This window comes from Polyodon spathula, chromosome 1 (genome assembly GCF_017654505.1).
Source record: "Polyodon spathula isolate WHYD16114869_AA chromosome 1, ASM1765450v1, whole genome shotgun sequence".
Taxonomy (NCBI): Eukaryota; Metazoa; Chordata; class Actinopteri; order Acipenseriformes; family Polyodontidae; genus Polyodon; species Polyodon spathula.
The window spans coordinates 89505413-89526508 of record NC_054534.1 but is presented as its reverse complement, the minus strand read 5'-3'; the positions used below and the strand labels follow the sequence as shown (position 1 = coordinate 89526508).

At 38.1% G+C, this 21096-nt stretch overlaps 1 protein-coding gene across 1 annotated transcript in view; it reads left to right on the top strand.

Annotated features, from left to right (window-relative positions):
- Window positions 1-21096, top strand: part of LOC121326146 (RELT-like protein 1) — a 50301-nt gene that overhangs the window by 14737 nt on the left and 14468 nt on the right. Inside the window, exons 3-5 of the mRNA XM_041269369.1 lie at window positions 10867-10915; window positions 12262-12447; window positions 20955-21029. Coding sequence (XP_041125303.1) covers window positions 10867-10915; window positions 12262-12447; window positions 20955-21029 — 310 coding nt within the window. The remainder of the gene's footprint in view (window positions 1-10866; window positions 10916-12261; window positions 12448-20954; window positions 21030-21096) is intronic.

Below are 21096 nucleotides of genomic sequence, written 5' to 3'. Positions count from 1 at the left end.
GTGTGGCTCACACAATTAACCTTGCTGTACGGAAGGGACTGAATACTGGACCGATCGAAAGAACACTTACCTGACTTAAACATTCGGCTGCACATTTCAATAGATCACCAACTGACAAATGTCTTCTGGAGGATAAGCAAAAGTTGCTTGGCTTAAAAAATGACAATTTAATCAATGACTGTGTTACACGCTGGAACATCACCTATGACATCATTTGCAGAGCATCAGAACAACAGGATGCAGTGGTCACTGTAATCTTTGAGAAAAAGCTCTCGCATCTGGAGTTAACATCTAACGAATGGATGGTTGTTAAAAATATCCGTGACACCATTCAAAACGGCAACCGCTGCATGATCAACAGACAAATACCCCACAGCTTCGGCTGTTTTACCTCTTCAGCATATCCTGTTCAATCAAGTTAAAAACTTTGCATCATCTGAAATTCCTGTAATAAAGGAGATGAAAAACAAAATCTACAGTGATCTGAGTTTGAAGTACGACAAAGAAGAACGACAATCAAAATTGGCATTTTGTTCAAAAGCATTATTCTCTGACCCACGCTTTCATCGATTGATACATTTATCTGAACAAGAAAAGTGTCAGGTACAGGAAGAAATTCAAACAGAAGTGATAGTGTTTTGTAAATGAAACTGGTTTGGTAAAGGAATATGGCAGTTCTGAAAATAAATAAGCTAGCAGAAAAACTGCGCTGACTGTAATGGGGGTCCTGTTTGGGGACATTTACACCTGCGGGCAAGAAAAAACAGAATTGAGAAATACAACTAATGAAGGAGACGGCGTGCAATGTCAAGGAGACACCATTCTCAGCAGATAGCAATCCACGCGAATGGTGGAAAAAATCAAGCCTGAAATATCCACACCTAGCCAAAAAATACCACTGTGTGCCAGGCACATCTGTGTGCTCTGAACTTTTTGACAGCAGGAAACATTGTAAATAAAAAGTGAGCAGCCCTGGATGGAGAGCGTTGTGTTCCTTGCAAACAACATTTAAAACACGTACATTTGAATGGACACTAGATTGGATATACATAGTTTTTGTTTCTTTTTGGGCTGTTACAGTTCTGTGAGCTAGTTGGACATTTCCTAAGGACAACACACAGTAAGTAACTTACTGTGCATTAACGTACATATTTTTTCATTTGGAAGTTTATGTTTTGTGTACCTGGGTAACCATATATACCCACTTCTTTTATAATAGATTTTTATTTTAGTTTGACTTTTGATCGCCGCGGGGAGATGCAGATGTTTTTCTAAACATGAAGGGTTGCGAAGATACTAAAACATTGTAAGAGTATAATATAGAGGTGTCTTATTTTATATTGTAGGTAAAAATAACTCTATCTTTTTTTTTTTTTTTTTATCGATCGATTTGATATTGTGGACTCAATTATCGATTTCAGTTTTTGGGTTAACCTGACGCCCCTAACATATTTCAGCGTTGCTGCTGCATCAACCACAATGCTTTGCAGGCGAAATTGTGGTGTTTTAAAAACATATATTCTAATTGGCGTATCACACAGGGTGAGGCAACCCATACACTGGTGGAGGGTGGGCGCGAACCCGGGACCTCTCGCACTAAAGCATAGTACCGATACCGCTGTACAAAAGAGACGACTTCTTTGCAAGGAGTGTATATTACATCACCAACTAGCCCTGCTGCTGCCTTCCCCCGTGCACGCGACACTATGTTTTGAAAACATCTCAAGGTATAAATGCAACAATTTGAATATACGTCTTGAAAACATCACAATTTCACCTGCAATGCATTGTGGTTGATGCAGCAGCAACTCTGAAATACGTTATGTAGGTAACCAGCATACCGTTTTTTTCCTGAATCAAGTGTCCAGCAATGCACCATAAAAAAACTGTAAATCCTGTGCAATTGTGAACTTCAAGAATTGTGAAACTATAAGTCTCTCAAATGTAAACATCTAACAATAGGTACATCCAGCTGTTCACCATTGTGATGCAGAGCATTTTCCATTGCCTGACAAAGTTTCTATTTTTAGTTTTTTTTCAAAGCCACGTTGTTTGTACAGGTTCTGCGGGTCTTGTAACAGTGGTTAACAAACTACAGTTGCGCAGACACTGCAGACTGAAAAATGAATTTGACCACTATTGTTATTAAACTCCAGCCATGGGTAAATCTCTATCTAGTTTGCCTGAAAATCTGTCTCTTAACTTTACCTTCACTGACATCACTTATTTGTGCTGTTATATCACTAAGGCTGTATCCAAGCCTCTAGTCCAGGCGTGTCAAACTAATTTCATTTGGCAGGCCTGATCCGATACCCTGGCGCTTGGCGCGGGCCGAGTGACAATTATAAAAACACAAAGACGAACCCAAAACCTCAAAGTTATTGTATTTAACAAAAATGATCATACATAGCATATTTACATTCCCTTAAATATTTTACTCACTGTCACCTCTTAGAACACATGTGCAAACATGCCTCCATCCAATTCCTTCACAGGAGCAACACTAATTGTCATGTTGCTGCGATTGCTGTCAGTCAGCAACCACGTGGGAGTGCGTCAGCTGGTTTGAGTTATGACACCAGTGAAACCAGAAAAAGGGCTTTAGTTCTGATTTGTAAGTTTTGTAGTGACACGTGTAATCATGTCTTTATCCATGAAGAGAAATGTGGAACAAGAGTGCCGTGTGTTTCAAGAGAAATGGGGAATTTTGTATTTCTTTGAGGGCATGAATGGAAAGCCTATGTGCTTAATTTGTAAGCAACTTGTGTCGTGAAATAAACAGCATTAAAAGACACTATGAAGCAAACCATGGCAAGAAATATGATACATATACAGGAATTGTCCATGAACATAAATACTCTGAATCAGCAGTCATTGAAAAAGTGGCAATCCATGTTTACTAATGTTTGTAGCAGAAGCGATGCTGCTGTTAAGGCAAGCTATGTGATTGCTCACAACATAGCTGTTTCTTCAAAACGGAGTTTTTGAAAAAATTCTGCTGAAATAGCTTGCTGCTACTCAGGACATACTTTCTCAGTCATGGATACCAATAAATCAAAATGTTGTTCTCAACTAACTGACACACAGCTTATCTAGATACTCAAGATATCTTCAGCCCAATCGTTTGCTCCAGATGTTGACGCGCTGGTTCAAGCAGAGGTCCCAGGTATCGGGAAGCGGCAGTAGCAGCAGTACCTAATGTTCTTGTCTTTCTCATTTGCTGAGTGCTAAATAAAAAAAAAATAAAATAAATCAGTGGCAGAACACGCCCCCGATTCACAGCAGCAGCTACAATGACAAGCAAGGAAAAGTGAAAAGTGAAAAGCTCCAGGAGAGTAAATCCTGCCGCTGGCCTCTGCGTGACATGCATAAAAAAAAAAAAAAAACAAAACAAAAAAAAAAAAAAAAATAAAACCCTTATTCAGATATTTGTCCAGCACTATTTTTTTTTTTTTTTGCCTTTTTTTTTTTTTTTTTTTACCTGTACCCTATTGAATAAAAAAAATAGTATTTTGCGGGCCCGTTGACATCGCTGCCACGGGCCATATGTTTGACACCCGTGCTCTAGTCTAATGTGATAGAGTTTGGAAAAAAAATACCCTGAATATTTATTTTTTCCTAATTACCCTTTGCATTTTTTTCATTATGAAAGTTTTTTTATATATACATTTTTTTTATACGATGGAAAAGCGACCATTAACAGAAAGTACTGATTAGAGGAGAAATGGAGTGTGGTAACCAGTGGAGTACCACAGGGATCAGTATTAGGTCCTCTGCTACTCCTAATCTACATTAATGATTTAGATTCTGGTATAGTAAGCAAACTTGTTAAATTCGCAGACTAGGAGGAGTGGCAAACACTGTTGCAGCAGCAAAGGTCATTCAAAATGATCTAGACAAGATTCAGAACTGGGCAGACACATGGCAAATGACATTTAATAGAGAAAAATTTAAGGTACTGCACGCAGGAAATAAAAATGTGCATTATAAATATCATATGGGAGATACTGAAATTTGAGAATGAATCTATGAAAAAATGAGTTTTTGAGCCAACAAGATGCTTGGATACATTGTGAAAAGTGTTGAATTTAAATCAAGGGAAGTAATGTTAAAACTATACAATGCATTAGTAAGACCTCATCTTGAATACTGTGTTCAGTTTAGTCACCTTGCTACAAAAAGGATATTGCTGCTCTAGAAAGAGTGCAAAGAAGAGCGACCAGAATTATTCCGGGTTTAAAAGGCATGTCATATGCAGACAGGTTAAAATAATTTAATCTATTCAGTCTTGAACAAAGAAGACTACGTGGCGACCTAATTCAAGCATTCAAAATTCTAAAAGGTATTGACAATGTCGACCCAAGGGACTTTTTCGACCTGAAAAAAGAAACAAGGACCAGGGGTCACAAATGGAGATTAGATAAAGGGGCATTCAGAACAGAAAATAGGAGGCACTTTTTTACACAGAGAATCTTGAGGGTCTGGAATCAACTCCCCAGTAATGTTATTGAAGCTGACACCCTGGGATCCTTCAAGAAGCTGCTTGATGAGATTCTGGGATCAATAAGCTACTAACAACCAAATGAGCAAGATGGGCTGAATGGCCTCCTCTTGTTTGTAAACTTTCTTATGTTCTTATTTTCTTATTTTGTTTTTGTAACAATTAGTGTGTTAATCACTCAGAAAACATTGATTTGTGTTTGGTTGAATTAAAATTTCGTCAACATAATAGGCTCTGCATTTCTTTTTTGTTGTTTTATGAATGAGTATGAAATCACCTTGGTGCCCTTGGGTTGGATTTATGTTTTGCTGTTTTGCCCCCTAGAACTGCCTTGGTGCCCCTGAATCTTCACGCCCAACGAAGGCAACAGTGCCTTGCCCTTTACAACCTTAACTCATGCCCTGAAAGCTTACCAGAAGTCATTCTAAATCGTCCAAAATGTTTAAAAACCCAAAAGTAAATTAACAAAATATTAACTATAGTAAAATAGTCATTGGACAAACGTCACGAATCTCCAATTTCACTAAAGCCTCAAGCCAATAGAGAACTTTTATTATGAGGTGCAGTATTTCAGTATCTTAGGTTTTGCTTTCGATTGCCGTTTATGATTTTAAAGCGTAGCATTACCGGAGAACATACTAAATTGATTTACTTTAAAGAAAAATTATTTTATGTACAGAAGATGTTGATGAGTTGACACGTCAATCTGATGGCGAACTTCTTCATATTAACATTAGCAGGACCACAGCGATCATTTTGGCGGTTTTTGGTTTTAAAATGTAATTTTCTCCAGTTGTGTAACATATATGGGGCTGTGCGTTCATGTACCTTTCTCTCAGTATGTATTAAATATTCTCACAAAGCCTGAATGCAGAAGTAAAGGAGATATATTACATTATACCTAAAAGCCTCACCAGCAGTCACATTGATGGCTACGCAGAAAACAACTGTATTTTGATTATACAGAACGGTATTCTACTTTATTATTTTTATTTACCAGTCTGCAATGTGTTTAGCTGTAATCAGATTAGTCTCTGCTCTCTGCCAGAGTGAATGATGGACAGTCTATTGTTTTCAATCAACCTCATGAAGGCTGGCGTCTGCTTACCAGCTGTGCTGCTTTGGTCGGTCAATTAGCATCAGGACTAGTGAAAATAAATACCAGGGACCGTGGAGTTTTACTACGCAACAAAATATGGAGTTGATGTTTTGTATCAGATGGCATGGAAGTATTCAGTGAAAGCTGGCTCCTGATGGTGGTCTGTTCAGGTGTTTTACAATGTATTGGACCTAGCAGCCATCAACTCTTGGGTACTTTACAAAGAATGCACAGTGAATAATTTACCAAGAAGAGATATTTTACAGTTCGCACAGGAGCGTCGCAAGAAGCATTTTGAACAGGGAGACTACCAAACGTGTACCCACAGCTGAAGCTGGAAACCCAGTTGAGAGCTGGAAGAGATGCCAATGCCAGGTTGGCAAGTCTAATAAAAATACAATTTCAAACAGCTGTGCCCTGTGCAGAAAGGCCTGTATGTTGTAAACTGATGTCTGTTCAGATGTTTGTTTATTTATTTGTTTAGATTTTCTTGTTAACTTTTATATAAAATAAATGTTGTGTTTATATATTATATATATATATATATATATATATATATATATATATATATATATATATATATATATATATATATATATATATATATATAGCTCTGGAAAAAATTAAGAGACCACTGCAAAATTATCAGTTTCTCTGGTTTTACTATTTATAGGTATGTGTTTGGGTAAAATGAACATTTTTGTTTTATTCTATAAACTACTGACAACATTTCTCCCAAATTCCAAATAAAAATATTGTCATTTAGAGCATTTATTTGCAGAAAATGACAACTGGTCAAAATAACAAAAAAGATGCAGTGTTGTCAGACCTCGAATAATGCAAAGAAAATAAGTTCATATTCATTTTTAAACAACACAATACTAATGTTTTAACTTAGGAAGAGTTCAGAAATCAATATTTGGTGGAATAACCCTGATTTTCAAGCACAGCTTTCATGCGTCTTGGCATGCTCTCCACCAGTCTTTCACATTGATGTTGGGTGACTTTATGCCACTCCTGGCACAAAAATTCAAGCAGCTCGGCTTTGTTTGATGGCTTGTGACCATCCATCTTCCTCTTGATCACATTCCAGAGGTTTTCAATGGGGTTCAGGTCTGGAGATTGGGCTGGCCATGACAGGGTCTTGATCTGGTGGTCCTCCATCCACACCTTGATTGACCTGGCTGTGTGGCATGGAGCATTGTCCTGCTGGAAAAAACCAATCCTCAGAGTTGGGGAACATTGTCAGAGCAGAAGGAAGCAAGTTTTCTTCCAGGACAACCTTGTACTTGGCTTGATTCATGCGTCCTTCACAAAGACAAATCTGCCCGATTCCAGCCTTGCTGAAGCACCCCCAGATCATCACCGATCCTCCACCACATTTCACAGTGGGTGCGAGACACTGTGGCTTGTAGGCCTCTCCAGGTCTCTGTCTAACCATTAGATGACCAGGTGTTGGGCAAAGCTGAAAATTGGACTCATCAGAGAAGATGACCTTACTCCAGTCCTCTACGGTCCAATCCTTATGGTCTTTTGCAAACCTCAGCCTGGCTCTTCTTTGCTTCTCATTGATGAAGGGCTTTTTTCTAGCTTTGCATGACTTCAGCCCTGCCCCTAGGAGCCTGTTTCGAACCGTCCTCGCCGTGCACTTCACCCCAGCTGCCGTTTGCCATTCTTTTTGTAGGTCACTTGATGTCATCCTACGGTTGCTGAGTGACATTCGAATGAGTTGGCGGTCATCCCGGTCAGTGGAGAGTCGTTTTCGCCCTCTGCCGGTCTGTAGCTTTGTTGTCCCCAATGTGTGCTGCTTGACCTTGTTCTTATGAACCGCCGTCTTTGAAATTTTAAGGATGGAAGCAACCCGACGCTCACTGTATCCCTCTGCCAGTAAAGCCAGAATTGAACCCTTCTTTTCCTCACTCAAAACTTTCCTTTTCAACTCTTTGGGCATGGTCAATAGTTATTTTTTGATTCCAATTACTTTTGAGGTACTACTAGCACTGTTTTGCCATCCAGCTGGTCCTATTGCAAGAGGATAGTGATGACCACAGGAGTGGTTTTTATACTTTTCCTTGTTAAATAAGATTTGGTTCAGGTGATCCCCTAATCAGTACCTCATTCAGTAGAATGAGGTGTGCCTGTGTTGGAATTCAACAGACACTGGAATGGAATGGCTGCCATACATGTAGAGATGCTGATTTAAGAAAAATTTGCAGTGGTCTCTTAATTTTTTCCAGAGCTGTGTGTGTGTATATATATATATATATATATATATATATATATATATATATATATATATATATATATATATATATATATATATATATATATATATATACACAGTGCCTTGCAAAAGTATTCAGACCCCTGACCAATTCTCTCATATTACTGAATTACAAATGGTACATTGAAATTTTGTTCTGTTTGATATTTTATTTTTAAAACACTGAAACTCAGAATCAATTATTGTAAGGTGACATTGGTTTTATGTTGGGAAATATTTTTAAGAAAAATAAAAAACTGAAATATCTTGCTTGCATAAGTATTCAACCCCTGTGCTGTGGAAGCTCCCAGTTTGCACTGATGAAAGAAATTGCCCTAACGAGGACACAATTACCTTACCATTGGCCTCCACCCGTGAACCATTAAAGTTGCTGTCACATTTTCTGGATAAAAACCCCACTGTTGAAGGATCATTGGTAAGGCTGTGAATCTGAAGGAAAATAAAGACCAAAGAGCATTCTACAGAAGTTAGAGATAAAGTAATACAAATGCATAGATTAGGGAAAGGGTACAAAATAAAATCCAAGTGTTTGGATATCCCAGTGAGCACAGTTGGATCAATAATCAGGAAGTGGAAGCTGCATCACACCACCCAGGCACTGCCAAGAAAAGGCTATCCCTCAAAACTCAGCGCTCAAACAAGGAGACTTGTGAGAGAAGCCACAGAGAGGCCAACAATCACTTTGAAGGCGCTACAGAGATCAGTGGCTGGGAGTGGAGTAATGGTGCACCAGTCAACCATGTCAAGAGCTCTGCATAACACTGGCCTATATGGGAGGGTAGCAAGAAAGAAGCCGTTACTCAAAAAGTACCATCTGAAAGCGTGTCTGGAGTTTGCCAGAAAGCATGAGAGTGACCCAGCTGCGATGTGGGAAAAGGTTTTGTGGTCAGATGAGACCAAGATAGAGCTTTTTGGCCAAAACTCAAAGCGCTTTGTGTGGTGCAAACCTAACACTGCCCATACCTCAAGACACACCATCCTTACAGTGAAGTATGGTGGTGGCAGCATCATGCTGTGGGGATGTTTCTCATCAGCAGGGACTGGGCATCTTGTTACAATTGAATGAAGAATGGATGGAGCAAAATACAGGAAAATGCTGCAAGAGAATCGGTTCCAGTCTGCTAAAAAACTGAAGCTTGGGAGGAAATTCACCTTTCAGCAGGACAATGATCCCAAGCACAAGGCCAAAGCAACATTGGAGTGGCTCAAGAACAAAAAGGAACAAAGTCCTGATCTCAATCCCATTGAGAATCTGTGGCACTATTTGAAAATTGAGGTCCACAAGCGTCGTCCAACCAACCTGAACAACCTGGAGCAAATCTGCCAAGAAGAATGGGCCAAAATCATTCTGACACTGTGTGCAAAGCTGGTACATACTTACCCCAAAAGACTGAAAGCTGTTATTGCAGCGAAAGGTGGCTCTACCAAATATTAATGTGTGGGGGTTGAATACTTATGCAAGCAAGATATTTCAGTTTTTTATTTTTCTTAAAAATATTTCCCAACCTAAAACCAATGTCACCTTACAATAACTGATTCTGAGTTTCAATGTTTAAAAATAAAATATCAAACAGAACGAAATTTCAATGTACCATTTGTAATTCAGTAATATGAGAGAATTGGTCAGGGGTCTGAATACCTTTGCAAGGCACTGTATGTATGTATATATATATACATATGTGCTTCAGTTGTTCAGATGTTTGTGGCGTACGTAATAACAAACAAAAGAAAAAAAACAAAAACAAAAACAAAAAGACCGCGTCGGGGCTTCTAGGTGTGAGTATAGCTCCGGTCCTTCTAGTGTTAAGAATACGTCAAACAGTGTGGTGTAAAATCATAACGAGTTGCAGTATTTATAAAATTCTTTCTGATCCTACTTCCTGAGGGTTGTGGCTTCCACTGATACTTTTATAGTTTTTAGGTGGGCGATCACTAAATTACACTTATGGAGACATTATATGATAAATGATCAGGTAAAAGTAAGTCTTAGTACAAATGCTACCAAGTCAAGCAGCAATTATTATGGCTGTATATTTCTACGTTATGGTGTTTTTATAGCCTTATGGTATTTTTCAACACTTGAAGCAGCTTGATAATTGATAGATATTGGCTGTTTTTAGGAGCCTGTCTACATGTCACCCATTTTTACATATAGGCCCAGGTAAAATACTGTTTTTATAAGCATTCTCGAAGATAAAACATTGCTCTGAAAAATAAGACTCAACTAATTTCAACTTCTCCAAACAGTTGAGAACATTTCATCAACCTCTTTTTTTTTCATGATTTCATTATTCAAAATTAACTTTAAAAAGCTAAATGCGGTTTCTTCAGTTGTTGTAAATAATAACACTTCATACAGAGGAATGCATATTTATTATGAGCCTACACCTGCAAGATATAATGAAATATACTGTACTGGATGCACACCACACCTGTCCATTCTTGTTTGCGCGTCAAAACTTACGTCTTTAAATATACTGGTCAACGCCCATTGAAGTTATGTGAGCATGAAGAAATGTATATTTGCAAAAGTTGCTGAAGATATTACAACGTACAGTAAGCCTTCATTTCCAAAAGCAGACTGGATGGCCAATTTAAAGGCCTTGTCCGGAACTGTAATAATGATGTTGTTTTTGTACATACTGCCATTTCTATCAAGTTTTCTAGAATGTATTAAACCTACAATCTGAAGTTAATTCGCTACTTTAAACTTTCTACTGTATATGTGGATTTTGTGTGCAGTAGGAAAGCTTTTGAAACCCAACGCCATGTAGTTTTCCTGGAAAGTGTAAATGACAAAACAGGGCTCGAAATTAACTGCAGCCGTAGCTATACAATAAGAAAACAAACCCCCACGATGTACAGGTTTGTATCATCTCCTGATAACTTTCCAAGGTAAGTTGTGTTTAAAAAGTCCATCTAATTACTTTTAGTATTCTGGTGTTATTTTTCCTTGTTAATTAATTCTCTTCGTTTCCAAAGGTCCTTCACTGTCTCGTTGGCACCTCCTACGTTATCGTCCTTACTGCAGGTAAGTGCTCCAGTTCTCGCATTCCACCCCCCGAAGACCTCTGCTGGTGAAACGTGGAATCGCACTGCATTCGTTTACAGTAGTTAATAAAACAATTCCACAAGTACTGTTCACTGCGTTGTCTCCTTCTTAAATAACTGTTGTTGGATTGTTTATCACAGTCACAGGTAAGTATAATGACTCTGTCCAGCAGTAGTCTTCTTAAACCTGTCCTTCGGTTTATTTGTCTACAGTCTTTGTGTTATAAACTGCTATCACTTGCCTCCTTGGATGCAGTGCCCTGTGTGTATGTGTGTGTTATTTTGTATTTGTTATATTATTATTTAAAACGTATTGTTTCATTTGTTTAAAACATGATGTTTGTTTACTGTTTTTGCAGCATGGATGGGGTTAAACCATGCATGCTTCGTGCAGAATGTAACCGTCTCCAGGTTGATTGATTAATTCATTTATTTATTACTAATTTGGAGACAGTTACATGTATATAAACCTACAGCTTTGGGAGACTGGGGAGTATGTTCAGAGGCGGAATGAGTCGTGAGTGAAAGAGAAACTAAAAGAAATCAATTGCTATTCATGCTGGGTTTATACCAGCGCGATATTTGTGTGTTCCGTGTCTGTTTTGTCTGTCTGTTTTGGCCAGCATGCCCTTTTGTTTTCTGTTTTGTTTAAACTTTTTATTTATCAATAAAACGTGCAGCAGCGCCTTCATACCCCAGCGCTGTCTCTGGCCTGATGTCGCCATACAATCCAGCCTGTTCACACGTGGTGTGAGAAAGTGGGAAACGGCGCTACACAGACTCAGGCCAGGAACAGTACTGCAGGGATTATTAACATTATTATTATTATTATTATTTTTTTTTTTTAAGGATTTATTTATTTATTTATTTTTAATGGACAAAGTGGATGAGGATATGGAGAGGTGGCATGTCCATCAGAGGGAGTTGAAAGTTGAAGGGCCTCTGTGGTGCCTGGTATGCCCGGAGTATGGGCACCTCCTGGAAGTACTGGTGCATAACACATTTTTAAAAGTGTATTCAATCAGGTGACACATTTTTGTGGTCTTATAATTTGTAATAGAGAAGGCTACCTGTATTTAAAACTACAACTGGCATTGGAAAAACACTGTTCTTAGCATCACAGATTGGCAGTGTTTGGAACCTTCTCACTGGTTTGAGATTTGCCATTTCCGCTATAATTGTTCATTTGGTAACCAGTTTAACATGGGAGTACCTGCTCAATATAATTTGTTTGACAACACATTTAAATAATATATTCTGAAAATAATAAAATGCGCTCTCTTACTTTGAATTGCAATGTTCAAGTTCCTGTTTTGTGTGTTACAGTGAACGGGACAGGTGTCCCAGTGGGTGATGGGAACTCGGGGTCACTTGCTTTTGTCCTGGTGCCAATCTTCTTTATAATGGGCCTTCTGGGAGTCTTGTTATGTCATATTCTTAAAAAGAAGGGATACCGCTGCACCACAAATGCTGAAGCAGACATCGAAGAAGAAAAAATAGAGGAAGAGCCAGGTAAGATCTCATTTAATTTGCAAGTAACTACGACTGGCTGTCTTTTGCTGGTGCATACTTTATAGTGGAACTGTATACTGTGCTGTCCCACATTTCTTACATTTTAGCTTAGAAGAAGCTTAAAACATTTCTGGTAATGCATTTCTGTGAGATTGATTGTTCTGTTCTTTCATTAGTACTGGGAGGTAAAATAATGATTGGCCTGAAAAGTTTTTCTTACTGGCTGCATTAGCTGTTGATGAAAGGGGAGGAAATGTCTCCGTGATCACGGTGTACGGGTTGGGAAGGAAACTTAGGAAATAAAAAGAAATCACTCTAGTTAGGGCTTGGCATAATTAACTTTTATCAACATTTTCATGGTGCTGTTGCTTGTTGCAAACCATACACAGCTGTTCAATTGTTAAGAAGGAAATGATTCTGAAAAATGCAGTACGAGCAAGCTATTTATATCTATACATAACTGTTAACCACCCGTTTTAGACTAGTTTCTGTCAACCATACAGAGAAGGAATTTTGACTTAGACTGTTGGCGTTTTCAGTCTTGACAAATATTACACTCGGCTCACATGTGCTTAATAAACCATACCCATAAAGGATGCTTGCATAAGTTTTCAAATCCACCACAGCCACAGCAGCTGCTAATATTTTATTTAAGGTGACAACTTCACATTTTTAACCCATTGCGGTCCGACATTCCGATTTTTCCCTTTTCAATCCGATGTCAGACCCTGTCCGACATTATCAAAAAGACGTAAAGCACAGGTCTCTGGTCGTTTTTTCTCCGGAAAAAAGCAGAGAAAACAGTTCAATAGCAGAGTGAGACTGATAGGAGCTGAATGACGCCAAAATTTAGTTTTTAAAAAGGGGCGTGTGAGTAATAGAGCCAGCAGCTGCACCACAGAGAGAATGATGCACACAAACAAAGGAGATAGCTGCTTCCGCATCCAGCACTCAAAGAATATCACAGACATTTTCAGAGTTTTTTGAGATGTTATAGTAATAAAATAATGACTAGCAGGAGTTTGGTAATGAAATGAGTGATCAGGAGAGGATTTATCAGTATGTGCGTCTATAAAGAGGTATGTGAAAAATACAACGAACAAGGGGTGGGGCTTGGCTGGAGATGCAGTACTGATGAAGTTTTGCCATGCAATGCATTTTAAACCTGTTTTACTCTGAAGTGCGTGTAAAATAAACAGCGCGTGTGAAAATAGATCGGACCTGACTTGCCGAATAATGGACTGCAAAGGATTAATGCTATGGAAATATCAAAGAACTCAAAGAACACCCTTCACTGTGACTTAAAATGGCCACTGCATGGGGGTCATGTGACCTTTTGGTTCCCGGATGATAAAGATAACGCTTCAGAGTTCTTGGCTTCATATTCATGTCCATATCTTTATACATATAATGTGTATTCTGTTATCCCCTAGGTCAGGTTCAATCATGGGTGTCATACAAGAATAATTAAGTCTTTTGTGCCAGTTTTTCCCATCACAGTCAAATCCTTATAACTTGAAAAATATTTGAGATCAGCAACATCGTATTTTCAAGGTTATATAAACCATTCATGCATAGCCCACTGCCATTGATAATGATAATGTCTTCAGTAGCAGTATGGTATTATAAAGGAACCTCATTTTGACCCGATAGATATACAGTAGGGGCACTACAGGTTTGTGGGCATATTTTTGCTTTTAAATAATCAAGTGCTTTTCATTAAACTTACAAATTACTTGCTTGATCTCGACCTACTTAAGTATGTTGAGAAGTAACCACATTACCCCCTATACTCGGAGTAAACCTTAAGTTAGCAAGTTTGCTCCAAAGTCCTTAATAGAGCTGTCCAAAGTCAAAGATAAGCTGTAATTCTGCAGCTTTGGTGAGTCAGCCTAGCAGTCATTATCATAACAGGATAAAACCAGTATTTGCCATGTGAAGGGTGCTTTTTGTAGCGGGTACTGAGGAATCGCATGATTTAAGGAATGAAACTTCATTATTTTCCACATTTAATCAACATCCTGACTGCAGTGATGCACAGAGTCAGCCTGTATAGCAAGTTCTGCAGTACTTTATGTTAACTCCAAGGCTAAAAAAGGAACAGCATTGCTTGATTTCAAATGGTAGCTTTACCAGATAAATACTCTATCAGGCCAGAATAAAACCAATATCATACTCTATTAAATTTACAGATTGTACACGGTGGAATACTTTTAGTTTTAGATTATCTTGCCTTGTGGACATTGTCCCACTACATTATTATCCCTAAGGATAAAGAAGATGAAGTCATACATGCTGTAGGCAGGCTCTAGACAAACTTTTTCATTAGGAGCCAACTGACGCTTAATTTTGGACTGAAATGGCATGTTTTCCACACCAATTGCAGAAGGTCATATACTTTCGCAATCCTTGAAACTGATCTTTTGAGTACTTGACATTGCTAATTCAAGCCTTTGAGGTAAGCAATGAAATTATATAATAAGCTGTCCAATCTCACTTATCAAGAGAGAACCCCCCCATATAGCGCATGTAAATGGGTGACGGCTACAATACAAAAAAGTATTCTTCAGTCTGGAGCCATGTATATGGTGCCAGATCCATATGTCTGGAGAACTGCTTATTAAATTGTCATTAAACTTGGAATTAACATTAAGTTATTGAGACAAATAGATTATGGGCATGTATCAAGCCGTCAGTCTATCGGTTCATCCTTTTGTATATCTTGAGAATAGCTAACCATTTCACTGCTAATTCTTTGTTTATACAATTCTGCAGTGGTGGCTGGTGTTCAAAAAAATGGGGAGACAGAAAAAGGCAGAGGGCTAAGGGTCTCCTTAAGCCCCCATCAGCAGAAGAATCTTCTTATTGTATTCTGACTGACAAACACTTTTCATATCGTCTAACAAATTCCGATATTTAACAGTTAACTCTGTGCTGGCTAGTGGAGAAAATGTATATGTGTTACACACTGCCAGAGTGTTTAAAAATACACTGTATACAACATTAATATAGCATTTAAAGTTCAAGATCCCATCACTTTAACATACTTTGTATAAAATATTTTCTAAACAAATTTGTTAAGGTAGGAGAAATGCTTGATTTTTGTCTGTCTATCATATCGACTTAATTTGCTAAATGACCAACAAAATAACTATATGTAAACATATCTGTTTAATAAAAATGAATCAATGCAGCCAGACTTTAGCTATGTATATATTACGTATACATGAATAAAGCATATTTATTTCAACATTTTTGAGTAGGCAATGAGTAAGATGGAAGTAACTGTCAAATATCTGAAGATTTGCCACAATAGGCCCCAAGTGTAAAATACATAGCTACCTTTTAATGGATTTTTTATCAGGTAAAATAAATAAATAAATGGATTGCCAGCTTTTGTATAATCCAGAGGCAGCTGTACTTTCAAACCAAAAAGACTAAATGGCTAAAAGCTTCTACTTTTCAATTTCAGTCAATTACTATTGAAATACTGTTGTATGTAGGTTAATTTCTTAATGTGAATCAGCTAAATGAAATGTGGAGGGTAAATATTGGTAAAGAGACCAGCAGTATGCTTTGTCAACATCATTGTCAAGGCATGATTTGCAATTTAAATCCACATTTGCTTTCATAATAATAGTTACTGCTAAATTGGTTCCTGTAATGTGATATCAAACGTGTCCTGTTGATAATGTTGTGATATTAGGATACACATTTAACAAAACAAAAAGCACTACTAGCAGTGGGTGTGGGTGGAAACAGAATATAAAATCTAGTTCAGTTTTGTTGCTTAGGTTCCTAATGTTCTACAACCACATTAATTTAAAATGCATGTGCATATGTGATGTAGCCATACAGTATCCAAGTAAAGCAATCTGCTGAACATCACTATACTGTAGTAATCTTTATATTTTACACATAAATTAAGTAATCAGTTGAACTACAGATGCATGATTCATTTGTAATAAATGATTCACCTAGTAGCCAAACACAGTACATCTCTCTAGAAAGCATTCTAAATTCAACATTCCTTGGCTCAGGTCATTCAGTATGAACAAAGCTATTGAGAGTGCTCATCTATGTGGTAAAGATGTTGATCCTTTATTTTCAGTTTTCCCTGACATTGAAGCTTCATCTGTTCCCCACTGCATGTGCAGCAGATGACAGACTTGCAGTTTTGTTGAGTCAGGACTGGCCATTCTCATTCTATTTTGTTTTGCTTGTTTGAATCGCTACTACTGGAGCTGGAAAACACACACTGTAATAGACCTACACTTCTTCAAATGTGAGGGCTGTGTTTGCTTCTTCAGGGTTCAGTTTAACCCCCCAACATTACCCCACCAATAGAATACCAGTAACCCCTCTCCCTTATATGGGACTTAAGTATTGCTAAAAAAACAAAGCAATTGAGCCACTTATAGTTTACAGTATAAGGCATGGGGATGGTTCTTAGTGCCTGTGGAATGTTACTTTTTTTTGATGGGGTGTAGAAGCTGGGGCAGTAGGGTGAAGGGAGTGAGATACAACAGAATAAAAAAGGGCATCCATTTGTGTTAAATATTACAGGAACTAAGTCATGTAAGGACACTGACTGCGTTCAACGGTTCGTTCGTTCGCTAGCCAGGACCTTCGCAGGTTCGGCAGGTGGCATTCAAGCTCTGTGTGTTTTAACAGAAACCGTCTGACAATGTGTAAATCACACATTAAATGCCACTTGCATGCAAGAGCAATCCTCCACTTCAAGTAATTGGAATCTAATTTTAAATCTTGCAAGCGTGTTACAATCATCCAATAGAAATGTAGGAATTTGCTGCCACTCTGTAGTTGGGGTGGGTTTAAAGTATTCAGAACAAATCAATGTGAGATACAAGTCAGGAAGAAGGGACATTGCCCAACTGCACTTGAACACTTAATTTGCTCACCTAATAACATCTGCTGTAGGTCTTACCCAATTTACATTAATTGATGAATTGACATTTCTTCTAGAATTGTTTTGTAAATACTGTTGATGTATGTCAACGTTTTCATTGTAGTCTAATTTGAAATGTACATTTTGCCTTTTATGTTTGTTGTCAAGTTTTTGGTTTTGCTTTACACACATTTCTATATATGTGAATAAGATACCCCCCCTTAATACTAATATATATATATAAAATATTATCACAAATTCACATACAAGACATGCATACCGCAAAAATCGTTTTCTAGGTTGTAAAAGTAGCTCCCCCCATTTTGAGACTTCAATTTTTGGAAAATAACTTTTTTTGTGTTAAATCAATTGTAAAAAAAAATGTATTTTTTCCTACATTCTCAACACCAATAACTAAAGAAAAATAACTAATCATTTTACTGTGTTGTTTTCAGTTAAATAATTAACAGATCGTAAAATGAGGTTGTATATCGCACATCTGTGTTAACCTGCCGGTATTTTATTTGAGCTTATGAGCAATGAGAGACTGACAGCTATTGTGTTAACAATGAAGCAGTATAGCTGTGACATTTTCATATTCCGAAGACTTTAACTTTAACCCCAAATTTATTTTTTACATGTAGGCACAGGTCGGAGGTCAGTCAAGAGTTGAAAGCTTGGTTTAACATTCAAAATGACTAAGGGTATTGAGAGTAAGAAATTCAAACTTTTAGTTAGAACAATGGTTTTGTTTTTCTACCTAGCAACATGATTTGAATGCCGTAAATCCTGAACAACTAAATCGGGTTTCTGACAGTTAAGGTTGTGTGAGCCATAACCTTGGCTGCAGTAATCCCATTGTGGCACTGGTACAGTAGTTTAATATTAGACACACAGGCGCATATGTCACACTGGTGTATTAGTCACATCCCCCCCTTTTAAGGGTCCCGCAAACTACGCTTTTTACGGTATATGTAATGTCCTGTTAAGTTTTATGAACAGTGGCCCTAGGGCCCTGACGACACAATGCCCTCGGACCAATGTAACCCAAACCCAACCCGTAATACACAACCACACGCACACCATTCAGTAAATTCCACAGAATATTTTATTAACACACAAGTAAAATAACAGTGCACAAGCGATTAATGAGGATTTTTCAGCAACCAGTGTTGAACCTCCCCAGCAAGGAATATATACTAAAAAATATTGCACTGAATTACTATTCTAATTAAAACACTAAATATAGTAAAAATCCACAATGCTGGGATTTACTCAGGCAGTGTGAATGCAATGATTAACCCAACAGTGACCTCAAAAATATGCGATTGCCCCGAGGCCGCTATTTCCAAATCACTGGTCCCACAATATATTTATTTAAACCAGGACGAGTAATCCCTATACTGTAATTTCAGTCCTGTCTCACCAATGGCTTTACTAAAAATCAGTCTTTGCAGCACTCATAGCCAGAAGGCTAAACAAAACAGTACTTGCACTTCTCTTCCTTCAGTACAATCACCCTTCGCCAGCCAGTTTCTTGCCAGTTTCACTCCTTGCCAGGCCGGCTCCTCCCCCGTTGCGCTGTTCCATTTGAATGCTTCTAACCCAGCGTTCAAAGTGAAAACGAAACACCGTCTTGCTTCTCTGCAGTTGTCAGGTTTTTCCAGGGCCGTATCACCTCTCCCTCTTCTCCACAGTGCACTAATTTAGCAGTGGCTGTTGATGTTTTTTTTTCCTTCAGCAGGCAATGGCATTACAGCGCACATGCCAGTAGCCCTGGCTCTTTAAATCACTTTCTGATCTGATCAAACATTAATAGTCCCAGTACTACTTGCTGCCTTATTTTAACTGTGTTACATATACATCTGTAATAAACACAAATAATACTTCCCACTGTGTTGTAGCATCAGATTGGGTCATAATATCATTCTGTGTATGAAATAGACTATACAGAGGGGGGTCGTAAGCCATTCTTTGTGTCCACTTGGTTTCTTTTCACAAACTCCCCCAAATGCTGGACAAGTGGTTTATCTTCACCATCACCACTGAATGAATCCTTTGGTGCTGGTAGTGTCTTGCAAAAGGTAAAACCAGTGTTTGGAATGCCCAGACACCCCTGAAAGAGAACAGTACCCCTCAATAATACAGCCGCTAGGGGGGGCGAAACAGCAGACCAATTAAGAACAGTGGGTCCTCTCGGAACGAGAATAACCAATGGGAAACACTCCATGTGGACTCAGGCACAGCTCAAAATAAACAAACTATCCAATCATAGGGGTGAAGACAGGACAACAAAAAACAACAGCGTGGAGGGCTTAGGTCAGCCAGGATGTCCTCGGCTCACCGCGCACCAGTGACCCCTGTAGTCTGGCAGGGTGCCTGCCAGCTTGCCTGTAAGCTGTCCAGAGCTGCGTTGTCCTCTGACGCTGTAGCTCTGGGTTGGCTGCATGGCAGACCTGCAGAGTGAAAAGAAGCGGTTGGCTGACGGCATGTGCTTCGGAGGACAGCGTGTGTTCATCATCGCTGCTCCCGAGTCAGCGTGGGGGTGGTAATGGTGAGCTGAGCCTAAAATTAATTGGATATTCTAAATTGGGAGGAAATACAAAAAATAATTTGTGACTATTAAATTTAAAAAAAAAAGTGTTTAGTGCTCCCTTAGTCGGCCTGGCAGGTCTCACTCCTACCCCCGGCTTCCGAAACAAACTGCTATGCTTTCGTGGTTGCTCTTCACTTTGTTTCTTTTTCTCCCGTTTCTATGTTCTTCCTTGCTAGTGTGGGTTTTCTTTTGAAACTGCAGGCTGCATTTTGCAATCTCCTTGATACTGCCTCCAGCTCCGTTTTATGGGGCCGCTTATTACCAACAGCAGAGTCTCACATTGCACAGGCAGGTGCTGGTGGTTAACAATCTAAAGTACCCTGGGGCAATCGCTCTACTAATAATTAACTCATTTATTGCATATATGTACATAACTAACAGTTGTGTTTTCATAGAAAAGTAGTAAAATTACATCAGCAACATGTGTAAGAAGTGTATGGGTAGCGTTTGCTAAACTAAACTAGTATTGAGAGTTGTAGTTTTTTGTCTTTCTCAGCAAGCAATTATAGTCTACTGTATGTGAGGATTTGAAAGCAGGTGAAGTAACAAACACAGTGAAGAAACATTACCAGTAGTAATGACACAGATCTTATATTCAGTAAATGATATAACACTCATCTATTTGATTTAATTGAAATGGATTATTTTGACTTCGTACTGTATATCTGTTACAGTACATTTCTGCTTAATTTAATTTCTAAACAGTAAAAGATACAATATATGTATTGAATAATTTCTGGAAACTATTATTGTACAGTATATTATGTATGTGTGTGTGTGTGTTAATGTAAATACATATTATAATTTGATAATATTTTCCATGAATCATTACTTTTTAAAACCCCACCAAGTGTGACATTAGTTACAGAAAGTTATTCATGAAACTATTTCATAGTAAATTACCTGTTGATATTTTTTATATACAAATTAATGACCGATTTTAGATTCCAGGCTTGTGCTAATGAATCTACCCTTCTACTAATATTTTTTGTTTTTTTACAGAGATGAATGATACCTTTAGTGAGTGCAATGCTGATACTGTTGGACAAATTGTGCATTACATCATGAAGAATGAAGGTATTTTTAAACTTATTTTCATAAGCAGCAGTTTGAGTGGTTCAGAGCATTTCAAAGAAGTATCAGA